The sequence below is a fragment of the Plodia interpunctella genome, chromosome 6 (genome assembly GCF_027563975.2).
Source record: "Plodia interpunctella isolate USDA-ARS_2022_Savannah chromosome 6, ilPloInte3.2, whole genome shotgun sequence".
Lineage (NCBI taxonomy): Eukaryota > Metazoa > Arthropoda > Insecta > Lepidoptera > Pyralidae > Plodia > Plodia interpunctella.
This window is the reverse complement of record NC_071299.1, coordinates 9,255,104-9,269,176: the sequence shown is the minus strand read 5'-3', so window position 1 is coordinate 9,269,176 and position 14,073 is coordinate 9,255,104. Positions and strand designations below refer to the sequence as shown.

The following is a 14,073-nucleotide window of genomic DNA, read 5'->3' as shown; positions in this document are numbered from 1 at the left end:
ATACCTCGGCGGATGTCGGCCCCGCATTCTCTAAAGTCAATGCACTTCTGTTTAGTATGGTGACCACACGTTCCAAGATTATCGTATATTTCCTTATTTATACACTCTAGCTTTGCTAGCACGTTGCTTTGCCCGTGCGAAATCCCACGGAAGCATTTATTTTTCGAGGGTGAAAGGTACCCAAAAAGGTATCTTTCTCCGTAACTTCAAACCCCATGTTTTCAAAATTTCAAAGAGGATTAGTTGAGTAGATAAAGCGTGAAGTGGTAACAAATAAAAATTTATTTTCGCATTTATAATATTAGGATGATAAAAACTACCTATCTCGAGTTATGTCTAGAGAAGAACTGCTCACATTGTCAAAGTATTTGTTATACTCGTATCTGTGTCACATTGTACCTTATGTAATTTTCCCTGAAAAAGAAATAAACGAAATTATTTTTGTTTTCATCACGGTTAAAGAACACCAGGATATCTTACACACCTTTTCAGATGTCCAGCGTCATAAATGGCTAAATAGATAAAGAACCAATTTTTATTGTACTGATATATTGGAAGCAGTGGTGGTGTAATGGTTAAGACGCCCGCCTGTAGATCGAAAGGTCCCAGGTATAGTAGTTTTCATCGTCCACCACTTGCTTCCGGTGAAGGAAAACATCGTGAGGAAACCTGCACACTGGTTGATTATTATTAACTCGTGTGTGAAATGGAGAAGGCAATGGCAAACCACTCCATTAATAATGCCAAGAAAGTTGTTGTGTGTGTCTCATTCCACATAATAACCACGACCCTGACGAAGAAGAAGACATATTGTACCTCATATTAAATGAAAAGAAATGATTATCTTATGAAACATTTTATTATGGTGTGGTCACAATAATTCTAGTAGAAAAATGCTGGAAAATTCGCGAGCTCGGCTTGGTTTATGTTTCCAGCAGGCTATTGTTTCTAACACTAATTTAGTGCTAGCGTATTTTTCTCCTTAGTGGTGAGATGAGAAATAGCTTGGGATTTCTGTGACACATATTCGTAAAGGTGTGGTCACAGTGTACAGGTAATTGTTAGCTAATAATTTATTTTGTGACAGTTTAAGTTGTACTTTTCACTATCTTGCAGCAGGCCATAACTAAAATAGATTGGAAGTGTTAAGCAAAACCAGAAGTAGATTTTTACAAAAATTACAATTTTGATACTTGTCAACTTTTATTGACACTGATGAGAGCTAGTTTCATATAACGTGTGACATCAAAAATCAAGCAAACAAGCACGCGGCCCACTTAATGGGAAGTGGTCAACGCAGCGTTACGGAGTTCCCTCGTTTGTAGCCGATCCTGGTAGCCGATCATCAGGACTTGCATATACCAATAATGAATTTACTTGAATTCATTTCCCATGACATTAATTAAAGTAAAATTAAATGGCCAGTATCACAACATAACGCCAAGTTATTTGCTAACGGTATGGAACCCTGGGACTGGGTTTCTCAAACTTTATCAACGTGTGTATTTTTTTATATTTTCTTGGTGGTAAGTCCGTCTCTCTCTCAATGTTGCTGGTTGCTAGATGCAGAACCCCGGGTTCATCCGGGGATTAAAATATTTAAGATTAGTTTTTTTTTTCAATAGGCCTGACGTCAACCCTTCCTGGGAATGCTATGTGTCCCTCAGTCGTCTCGTACGATATCCAAATAAGTCTTTCCAGATTACACTTAATTTTATAATCTAGACGCGTCACACAAGTGACAAATTTTTAGAAGCTTCATTTATATAATTGATATATTTTGTTATATAGTTATTTCTGATCAAAATTGTTTCAATTAAAATAATTTATAAACGTAGAAAATTAAATTAAATTTTTCATGTATTCGTAATCTGTCGTATCTATCTATCTATCTATGTAAAGTATTTTTAACTCAATTTCTGTTTGCAAAACTAGAGTTTCAAAAAACTCTACTTACATTAAAGTTCTTAGCTATATATTGATAGCATAGCATCCACATGTTGGGAGCTGCTGTTCCACATATCTGTCAGCGGTAATACCCACCCGGTCGGGGAGCCCACAACGTCTGAATATCGTGTAATTTTGTGTAATTCCATGTAATACGTGTGATTCCGCTGTAATTCTCAGTAATACAACCACGTAATATCGTATGCGTCGGGAAGCTTGAGATTTTATACACTACTCTAAGTTTAAATAGTGTCACTATGACCAAATTAATGGATGTTTCTGGAGTAAAGGAGTGAATCATTCCTCTAGTACTGGTTTACGAAATATTATTGTATTAGGTTTTCCTTTTTAGTACTTTAGTTTTTATTTTTATTTCAATAGATATATAGATTTTGACCTTACGACGAATTTGAAAAAAGTAACTTTCTGCCTTTTACGATTAAATTTATTTATTAAAAATACAAATAATAAAACAAAATAAAACATAAATAATTGCAAAGTCAATCAAAAATGCCACCCCGAATTGTACCCGGTTCAAAAGTACCCATAACGCTAGCTGCGTTTCCTCGTTGGATAGCAATTGATAGCCTTTGAACCAAGTACCATCCGGAGCGGTAGTGAAAACTTTCTGCCTTCAAGAAATTTCTTTCAATAAAAAGAAAGTTCTAACTTACGTATCTATTTTCAAATATTACTTTGTGTACCTATTTTTAAATACAGATCATAGAAACACAATTTATTATCGGGATCAATAAATGACAAGAGGAACTATTCCATAATAATTTATTTAACAGATTCAGATAAAAGAAATTACAATATCATTGAGCAAATCAACACAGAAACGTGAAACGCCGTCGTATAAAATTTATCGAATCAAATAACGTAATATTGGCGCAAACCCACAGCCGCTTACGTGTTTAATGTCTGGAAACTGTATTTTTTAATTTATTCTAAGATTGTACATATTTTAAAACATATGTTAAATAATTATATATAATATTTATATTGAAAGATTGAGTTAGCCCCTAATCTTGAGATTTATGTTAGGTATGGGGTATTCACTGAAAGATAGTTTAACTTATATGGCTAAATATCCAAGACACTATATAGATTGTGTAATGCAGATGAAGAAGTGATTATAATTAGAGCTGTAGAGCTGTAATACAGTAACATGGCAAGCCCAAACATAACAAATATAATTTCATAACGTTCGACAAAATAAATTCTATCGGTTGTTTGAAACTTGGCTTCAGTTAGCACAGCATAGCACAGCTTCTATTAAGTCCGGCTCCCGCTGTCAGAGCACTACGGCATTTCAGAATAAGAATTTAAATATTTCGATTTTCGAAGACAATTGTCATTTATTCGGCGTGGAAACGTCAAATATGCATGCTTTCTTTATTACAATATTAAAAAGCCATCTCTATATATTGCTTAGATTCTTGTGTTTAACACATACACAGCATATTAACCTACCCAAAGTCATTGAAAATTCACCTCTATTACCGTTGCATAGAGTTCCATGAACTTCATATTTGCAGCAGCAGATTTGCGCCTATTCCAACAACTAGTGAAATGAACTACGAGTAACAAATAAATTAGATACATTGAATAATTAACTCGTAATACCACTGAGCCTTAGTCAAGTTTAATATTGTCTACTTTTTCAATACATACATTTTATATTACATATAATAATTAAGACTGTTCATTTACAACATATACGTAGCTGTTTACAAATGAGGGAAGAACATAATATACCTATTATATTTACACATACTTACCAACTAGATTTAGTTTGAATGAATTTTGTAGATTTATTGTAAGTGAACACGAAATCATCGAGTTATGTGATTGTATTCATTAAATTATTGTTGAACTTCGGCGGACTTAGTATTACAGTATGGTGAAGTTAGTACTCCCGCAGGCCTACCATCAACTTTTAACCCTTCGATCCTGGAGATAATAAAACAATTATAAATAATAAATATATTAGGACAAAATCACGCAGATTGAGCTAGCCCCAAAGTAAGTTCGAGACTTGTGTTATGGGATAACTAACTCAACGATATTTTATAACAAATACACATATAGATAAACATCTAAGACTCGGGCCAATCAGAAAAAGATCATTTTCCATCATGACCCGACCGGGGATCGAACCCGGGACCTCTCGGTTTAGAGGCGAGCACTTTACCACTGCGCCACCGAGGTCGTCAACAACATTGAACAACAATAGGATCGCGACAGATCGCGCACGGGAATTGATAGGTTAAGGTGCAACTCAAAGGCAACTTAGTACTTTAATATAATGCAATAATGTATAAATTGCGATGTAGATCAGTCAGGTCTTCGATTAGATCGCTTTAATAATAAGCCCCCAGTTTTTCGTAGTCGAATTTCGTTGCCTTCTTTTACGTAAAAACAGCAATGCATTGATGTGATTTTTTAAAACTTATTATTAAAATATGAGGGATAAAAAAATCGAATAAATATGTTGTATCCTTCTATCTATTTCCATACAATTAATGAAAATAATTGATGAAATGCGTGTCCGTTAACATGTTCCGAAGGTATTTCCTACACTAACAGAGACATATGTTTACTTCCAGATAACGACAGAGACCAGGTTTAGAACCATTATATTAAATGACATTAGTCTTCTTACAATCAATTAAAAAAAAAAATACATCAATTCATTGCTAGATTTTTCAAAAGAACACTCAAACATTTTTAATATTAGTTAGTATATAGTATATATTTATGAATGCACTTCAAACCATTTTGATGAGTGTTAGAACAGTTTTTAGGAGTTGCAGAGAAAGATGCACATCAACTTTCTCATTGTCCCAATATTAAAAATACCTAAAGTACATAATCAAATCAAATAAATCAGTCGGGTAAGAATAAATGACTATTTAATTTTCATTTAACGATGAATTATCTATTTTTTAGAATAAACTTAGTTAAGACAAAAATATAGTTTATAGTTTACTCTTTAATAATAATTACAACCTTCTTTTCATATAAAAAATGTAAATAATAATTAAAGATTACATTTGATGTCCTTTTATTTCTTTACCCGACTACTGAAACAAACTTTTTGGTAATCATGTTTTTATAAATCGAAATAAAACTAGATACATTTTCTGATGGCTTCATAATCACCAAAGTCATTGAAAAGCCCTTTAGAATATTTTCATTTAATTATACATATTATAAATTAGCTAATTTCTTTTCCTACGTAATCGTCTACAAATCACACAGTTTGTTACAATAATGACATTTATTTATACCTCTAGTATATTGTACAGTTTATTCATATATACATTTGACACAAATAGGCATTCTATTAGTTGTGAAATTATAATAAGAATATTCAATAAAACAATCAGTATTCATGTAATTGCAATCGTAATAGAATTCGTTGTATAATTATATTAAAGATTATATTAAACAGAAAACTTTAAAGAATATAAAAAAAAATAGGAAGAAATAAAAAAAGAACGATAATTTAATTATGAAAATGTTACCATCGCTAAATTGAGTGTATAACACACTAAATTTAAAGAGCGGTGTTAATATTTTAAAAAAGATACAGTGTTTTATGAGACTCTAGTTTAAAAAGATTATTTAAACATATTTGCAACAAATATAATACTTAAGTCATGGACAGAAAGTAATAAATCAGATAATATTATTTATACCATACAATTATTTATACCATGTCGCATATTTTTTCTTTTTTCTTTACGAATTTCAGGAGATACCTATTTAAGAATAAAACTATGGAGTTATTGGGCCGATCGTTGTGTCTATATTCGCTGAAATGGTCAAAACTGAATATTTAATTAATATAGGGCTACCATTAGTCGCAATACAGAACCAGCGATTTTAACAATGTCAATCAGAGAAACGTTCAAACGTATATTATTATCGCCTCAGAAAATTAGGTTTCATCGTAACCTTTGCTTAAACGTCAGTTACACATCAAATGATAAGCCAGAGAGGACCATCTTGCATTGTATTTCAAAGGATTTGACGAAATTAATTAACGTAATATTCAACGAGCAAGTTCTTATTATAATGATTCGAGTAATTCACTCTTATTAAGCAATTAATATTACTCAAACAGTGGTGCAGTAGTGTGGAATGTTTTTAACAAGTTAGTATTTAGAGATATTGTTTTTCTGAAGGTTTATTTTATCGACGAAGATAAAACCAGCTTAGTGTTTTTTTCGCGCTTTGAATACATAACTACATAAATTGTATATCACCGCAAATACTCCAGTCTGGCTACGACCACGGCGACTATAAGATCGTTGAAACGTCAGCAACATTAAATAAAAAAGGCTCGTGCTATCAGCGGCTCGATTCTCGCGCAATCGACGTTCACTTCATCAGTTTTCTCCAATTTCCATTACCATTCACCGTCAAAAGGTTCAAGCGAACGCATCGATAGGTCGAACTGTTTCGCTTGTAAATTTGCTTAAAACCATCGAAAAACATAGAAAATTGTTGAAGTCAGCTTCGATTGCGTGAGAATCGAGCCTCTGTACTTTAATTTTTAAATGATTTACGTAGTTTCTTTCATTTCAGTATATAAATTAATAAATTAATACATTCTTATTCTTGCTTGATGTTATTTTAATATTTGGTAAGTATTTGGTTTTTTAACTGCAATTTAATGTTATTTGTTAACATATATTGTAGAAGAGATGACTTCAGCGGTGTTTCCTAATGGTTTCGACATTGGGGCCTTCCAGAAAAGGGTCTATCGCTTTTTCAAAAAGCCACCAACGGATGGGTGACCGTGTCTGGTTGTCGTAGTCCACGGGTTACGGTGTTTGCTTAACATCAGGCAACCCGAATGCCCATTTGCCCACAATGCTATAAAAAATTAAATTAATCCAAAATATTTTTATAAAAGAGTTGTTTCAAAAGAAATCTTATAATTAAAGAAACAAAGCAAACAATTATACGTATCTAAAAATTCTCATTTCTATTTACATTATAAAATGAATTATAACAGGTATAATTGGTTACAGTTCTACTGAAATAACAGCCAAGTCTTTATAAAACCAATTAATAATATCACAGAGTAAACAAAGATAACTTAGGTATACCTATCTTTAGGAAGTTTTGTCGATTCACTTTGACTATTCAAGATAATTTTTGTCTAATTCACTTACATCTACTAATTTGTTAATGTTATAATATAGTACTTACGTTATGATTGTGTAATGTATAAAATATATACGTAAATATATAATTTATACTTAATAAAATCCATGTTTTTTAGTAAGACTTTACATTTTATATACTTTTACACATCAGATTAGACATGCTATTTGAAATTCTTTTAATATACTTATTTAGAAAATATATAACACTTAAAATCCAATTTTCGATGTGACTGTATAAGGGAAAACAATAAAAAAATGTGATAATATAAATCAGACGGAATTATATAAAAAACATTTTTTTAAATGAAAGTCATTACACAACCATTTTTAACCTAGGTTAGCTAAAGATTCTTATTTACAGTTTCTTAATATTTAGATGATAGCCAACTCGCCCGCGGCCTGCCATCATCGGAGGATGTTTCTGGAAAAATATAAGTTATTTTATTATACATAAATAAATATGGATAAATCACACAAATAGAGTTAGCCCTAAGGGAAGTTCGAGATTTGTATTATAGGATAATAACATAAGTCTGCCCCTATGTATGCTTACATCTTTATAATACAACGCAACGCATTTTGGTGTGAGTTTTTATAATAGATAGAGTGATTAATGAGGAAGGTATATATGCGTGAAGGTATTTTGTTACGTCTCAGCTGTCAAAGCTTTTCACACCAACTAATCGCATTGTACTGAGTTGTCCCGTTCTAGGCCAGGAACTACACGCCGCAAAATACATATCATCACATATTTATCTCTCACTAAGATATAGCGAAACAACAGCGATTTGACCTCAAAAGTAGTTTTAGGTTTTGTAATTGTTTCTTCACCAAAACCAATAAACCAAATTATTACCAATTATAAAATTTGTGACAAAATGTTATTACGTAGCGGCCACAATTCAGTTCCTGCATGCGACCGACAGTTCGTCGACCAATATTCACGGGTTGCATTATCTCCAACAGTTGAAACTTCCACAGAGCTGTGTAACTTTCCAATTGCGTCGGGTAATACTTAGTTTGGAATTCAATATTTGCACTTGCATGATGTTCTCTATCTGAATATTGCACAAGATTCACGTCTTATAATAAAACTTATGGCCCAACCCGGCGTCGCTCGGGTAAAAACATAATAAATTATACATCTAAACCTGCCTTAGTAATCACACTATCCATTGGTGAAAACCGCATAAAAATCCGATTTTGAGTTTATCGCGAACAGACAGACTAGGCGGAGGATATTGTTTCGTAACATGTAAGGATAAGTAAAGAAATGATAATGATTTCCAATTATGAAATCGGTAATCTTTTAAAAATCCCTGAGAGACATTAAAAAAAATTATACAGCTTGGATTCCGTTTTTTCCTTTCAGATACAAAATTAGTAATTGCCAGTGAAGTTTTACAACAATGAAAAAAAAAATTAATTCTATATGATTACATTTAAGCTGTTGACAAATGCAACTGAATGAAATCGCAAGCTTTTGAATACGAAGTGTGGATAGAATTTCACTTAATTTCGCAGTGAGACGAAGGTAACCAATCACAGTGCGCTATTGTGACGCAACCACAACCACTCCGCAATGTGATTGGCTAGCTGCCACTCACTGCGAATCGACTAGATAGTGAGAAGTGTCAAACCCACTTCGCTCGCTCGCAGTTACAGTGATGTGCAACTCCAAACCTATGGCTGATCACGATTGATCTGTCAAGAGAATATGAAGAAGAAGACAAGCATTTGATATCTTACCTGATAACTTCACAATAGCAGAGAGTACAGCACAGTACAGTCAGCAGCAGTGACGGTGATACTAGACCTGAGAACAATAATATTTTAAATTCAAATCATTTATTCAGAAATTAGACCTTCACAGGCACCTTTTCTCGTCAATTTTTATATTTATAGTTATTTCTCACAAGCTACAAACTACTGGCATTTCGGAACGACTACTGCTGAGAAGAAATGCCGAAAGAAACTCATTTGAACAGTGTTGGTCCCTATCATGCCAGATCGGCTTACCATTATTGTTTCTTACAATGTTTTTTTTTTCTAATAATATATAAAAGTACATAATGTACATAGTCAAAAGGTATATCAAAACAGGTTATGATTGTGATCCGAGTGCTGATTATAATATATATACGAGTATATCTCTCTATCGATGTGAAACACAATTAACTTACATGAAAATATAATATGAGAAAGGAGATGACCAGTTCCCTCTGGCAGCACCCGTTCACGAGTTGACGCATGGGACAGCCATCGCGTAGCTCAACCATAATAGAGGGAACCTCACGACCCGGCCCACGACGCCACTACCAGATTGACCATTTGAGTGAGCATGACACACTCGATTCCCATGACTCATAATTACAAATTTTATTCGTCGAAATAGAAGTATAATTCAGACACTTGAAGATCACAAATCACGTACATGTTCTACAAATAAAATTTAAATGTCACAATATATGAATTATTATAACAAAAATAAAAATTATGAATAAAATAATAAAAAACACAGTAAAATAAAAATTAGGAGATCATGTGTTGAGTGGCAAAGTTGTCGGGAGGATCCATGCGTATTTATCAGTCAAATAGGTATTAATTGTGTAATACGCTTCATCCATTAAATTTTTCTTAACATAAGTTTTAAAAGTTTTTTCATTGGCAGATTAATAGCCTCTGCAGGGAGTTTATTGAATAATTTTACACTTTGACCCACGAAAGACCGCCGAACCTTTTTAAGCCTGAATCTGTTCATACAAAGTTTGTACTTATTTCTAGTGTTTACACTATTTACTTCCTTTTAATTTTTTATATAAAAATGTAAATTTGATTTGACAAAAATAAGCACATCAAAGATATACTGAGATACAACAGTGAGGATGTTAATTGATTTGAAGAGTTCTTGAAGAGAATCTCGAGGATTTAATCCATAAATAAAACGAATAGCTATTTTCTGTAATACAAAATTTTTTCCTATCTCAGCTGCATTACCCCAAACTAATAGACCGTAGGTCATAATGCTAAGAAAGTAGCTGAAATACACAAGTCTAGCTGTATCTATGTTCGTACACTGTCTGATCCTTCTCACTGAAAAGCAAGTGATGCCCAGGAACTTAGTACTATGTACCCAGTCTAGAGCTTTACCATTTACTGTTAAAGGTATAACATTTATTTATTATACATATTTATTTTTAGATAAAAAAAAACCTTTTTAATTTTACAGGTCTCACAAGTGTATTAGATTGATAAACTCACTATAATTTATACAATACTAGCTGGGCCCCGGGGCTTAGCTCCCAAGGGAATTTAGGAATAAAACATACCCTATGTGTTATTCCAGGTTATTTTCTACTCGTGTACCAAATTTATAACAATCGGTCCAGTAGATAATGCTTGAAGAGGTAACAATAGAACAAACTTACTTTCGCATGTATAATATTAGTTGGGATAATGTGGGATCAGCGTGAGATTTAATGCGAATGCTTAATTTTTTTTTTCTTTCTATCTCATCTGAGTATTTTCCTGGTTTCTACCGCTAGAGCCTCTAAGCCAAAGATCCGCATTTGTATTCTTTTCTACATACTAAACACTTTTGATTGCATGATATTAAGTATATTTCAATCGAAAATCTGTCTAACGGAATCCCTGGGTAGTTAATTATTAATTATCTCTTGTTGTTTTTATTCAAGGAACAAATACAAATCGAAAAACGAATACGAAAGAAAATAAGGAGGAAAGTACAATACACTTTCCTCCTCAAATACTTGAGGAAACATTCCGAATCTTTATATAATAAACTTGATCAAATGAACAAAATACATTTGAGATAATATGGGTGGCATTAAGTCCGAGAAATATTGAGAATCTCTGACCGCTGTCACTAAAGAACAATATATTTATTCACCATATCAGCTAACAAATTGGTCTTTTTGTGCAAGGAAAAGCAAAAGGCGGATGTGAGGTTTCATTTATTTTAAATTCGTACGTCGACTATTTTTTTTTTAATTTCAATTGGAACACATTCGTCCGAGAAATGTGCCAGTAACATTAGCTTTCGGATAACTAGGAAAATAAGAAAGATATAAAATTACGATTAAAATTCCAAATTAGACAAGCAACAACAAAAAATGTACATTGAAACATTTTATTAATGCAATCAGAATGTATTAAAAACCTGAAACAAAATAGCAAACTTTTAATTTTTTTTTACAAACCGTACAACGTCAATCAGACTTAAGAGGTTAAGGTTCGAATTACATCAGTAAATTTTTATGTTAACAGCGGAAACACAAGGTAGGTCATTATACCTAAATGTCAAAGTTGACCGGTGCAACCCATCCTAAGAAAATAATTTTGGAAATTGTAACCCGCGATGCCGCTTTGGTCAAAACCGAGTAAATATAACGTAATAAAAATATAATGCTAACATCCAATCGGATAATGTCGCACAAATCACAAATTCGGTGGAGAGTCAGCAAACAAAGTGAAATAAATACGTAATAAAGTAGTCTTTTATCTTGGCGTTCGCAAAACAAGCAAGCTGTACAAACACGAGGTCGTGCCGACTGCTCTGGGAACTTGGGACTTGGATTGTGCACACTTACACCATACTTATATTAAACTTTTTAAGTTAATATAAGGAGACGATTAGAATATATATTATATAGTATAAAATACTGTCTGTCTGTCTCTATGTAATTATGCTTAGATCACAAATTTAGATTTTGAAGCTACGCAACGGAATTTAATTCGGGGTTTTCTAAAATATAATTTACTATACTTTTATTCAAGCAAAGTCAAATACGAACAATTACATTATCATTAAATAAGTATATCTTTGTCATTGTATAAATTAGGACTAGCAAAAGATCTTATCTTTTTTATCGGTCTGTACACATTTCTAATTTACTGTTGAATTGAATATTCAATTTTCCATGTTTAGTAGTTTTCATATATTGATTCCGGTGAAGGAAAATACCTTGTGTGAAACGAGGGTGTCGATTTTACTTACAATAAGTCTTTATCGTGTCATAATATTAGTCCTTTTGTATATCAATAAGAGCTTATACTATTGATCACTTATTTAAATTAGACCTGCAGGCCTTCCCTCAACTTTTAAAGACCGATTCCAATTAAACTCAGTTCAATTTAGAAAATACATTTTATGGTTCTTTTTAAAAATTAATTAAATATTGACGCTTACTGTTGCTTTTTAGTAGGTACGAATGCGATTCATTTTAGGCTAAAATGAATCGCATTCATACTAAAAATTAACTCGGTAGTATGAATTTGCGATGCAGTACAGTTTAGGTCGTAAAGTGGATCGCGTTAAGAGATGATGGTAAGCCCCCAGAGCGTCTATTCTATTAACTTTAAACCATTGCTGGTCAATAGTCTAATGGCATTTGAAATGACTATTATGACTCCATAGTTGTTACAGGTTGTAGAGGTGGAACGCAGGTTAAAGTCAACGTCAAAATTGACTGGTGCAACTCACCCATATTTACGAGTTAACCGACTGGTAACTATTTACTAAATTCACAGGCGGAAATTCGATCCCATTCGCTATTATTTGAGTTGGAACGTAAAAGAGATATTGTGACCGGAAATCAAACATTTATAGTGGAAATTTTCATAAGTATTGGATCACTTAGCATACCAATTGTCGTTTTCAAATGTTGTAAACGCCTGGTGCAAAAGAGGAGTGCTGTATTTTCAGTTTCATATATGTTTTGTCTTCGAAGTTTCATATGTTGGTAAATATCAATAACATAATTAAATTATGTATAAATAACAGTAAATAAAATCTAATTTCTAAAAATCGTTGCAGAACGTCGACACGCAAACAACATGACACAAGCTGAGCAGGATAACAATTTGTTTCACTGTCTGAATTTAATTGTTATGTATTGAGTTAATTTTTGGTAACACATACACATAAATTGTTTGTATTTTTCTAAAAATCAATGTAATTCAAAAGAAACATTGTTAATTTTTTTTTGATAACATATAATAATACTTTAACTACACTAACATTTTACACTAATCATTGACGGGTTGCAATTTTTTCTTAAACGATAATCTATTTTCTGAAATGCATCAAAGAAGACAAGAAGACCACTGAGGGTAGTTTGTAAACAGTTCCGTATGCCGGGGAAAATTTTAAAAATGAAAAGTCATGTGTGTGTCGTCTTTATTTCTAAGAACAGACACTTGAAACCCTAGTACGGAGTTTAATTTAAAAGCCAGTAGTGCAATGACCTCGAGCCAGTCTACAGATAAATAATAGAAAGCTGTAATACCTCTAGCTAACGACGTGGTTTCCCGCGTTATTATCCTCTCATACAGAATACAATGTAAAGGAGCACATACATAGACAACCTCAGTACTCAACTTATTTTTATGGTTCGTGAAGCTTTAGCTATGCTATTAACATGGATGTAGATCATCGTCTTTTATCCTTACGGGCTAGACAGAACAAAGAGTTTTAAAACTCTTAGGCCACTTATTGTTGCAATCAGTTTATCCATTATGTAACATGATACAGAAATAAACAAACATGCAATGATACAAGTGCAGATAAAAACAAATTTTTATGCATGTTTACTAATTAGTAATATGTAATTTATTTTTATATTTTAATGTGTGTTTCAATTTTATTGAACTGAACAAACAGTAAAAGTGCTAAAAGAATATCTTTCTCACGATATTTTTACCTTCGCCGCAAAGTCAACAAAAGTATGTACGATACGATTAGGATCTACCTTCATGTTTATCACAGTTGAAACATTTAGGGTGAGTTGCATCCGTCGACTATGACGTTGACATTAACGAGCGCGCCGCTGACGTTTAGACAACATCGTTTTTATGCGCAGGTTAAAGTTGACCAGCGCAAATAATACTAAAAATACCAGTCTTAAGCGTGAACGCGGCT

At 32.6% G+C, this 14,073-nt stretch overlaps 1 protein-coding gene across 1 annotated transcript in view; it reads right to left on the bottom strand.

Annotated features, from left to right (window-relative positions):
* Positions 1 to 2,435: 2,435 nt before the first annotated feature.
* Positions 2,436 to 14,073, bottom strand: part of LOC128670481 (uncharacterized) — a 222,066-nt gene continuing 210,428 nt past the window's right edge. The window contains exons 9-10 of the mRNA XM_053746161.2: positions 8,883 to 8,949; positions 2,436 to 7,554 (exon numbers count right to left, since the gene is read on the bottom strand). Of these exons, the coding sequence (XP_053602136.1) occupies positions 7,539 to 7,554; positions 8,883 to 8,949 (83 nt within the window). The 3' untranslated portion in view covers positions 2,436 to 7,538. The remainder of the gene's footprint in view (positions 7,555 to 8,882; positions 8,950 to 14,073) is intronic.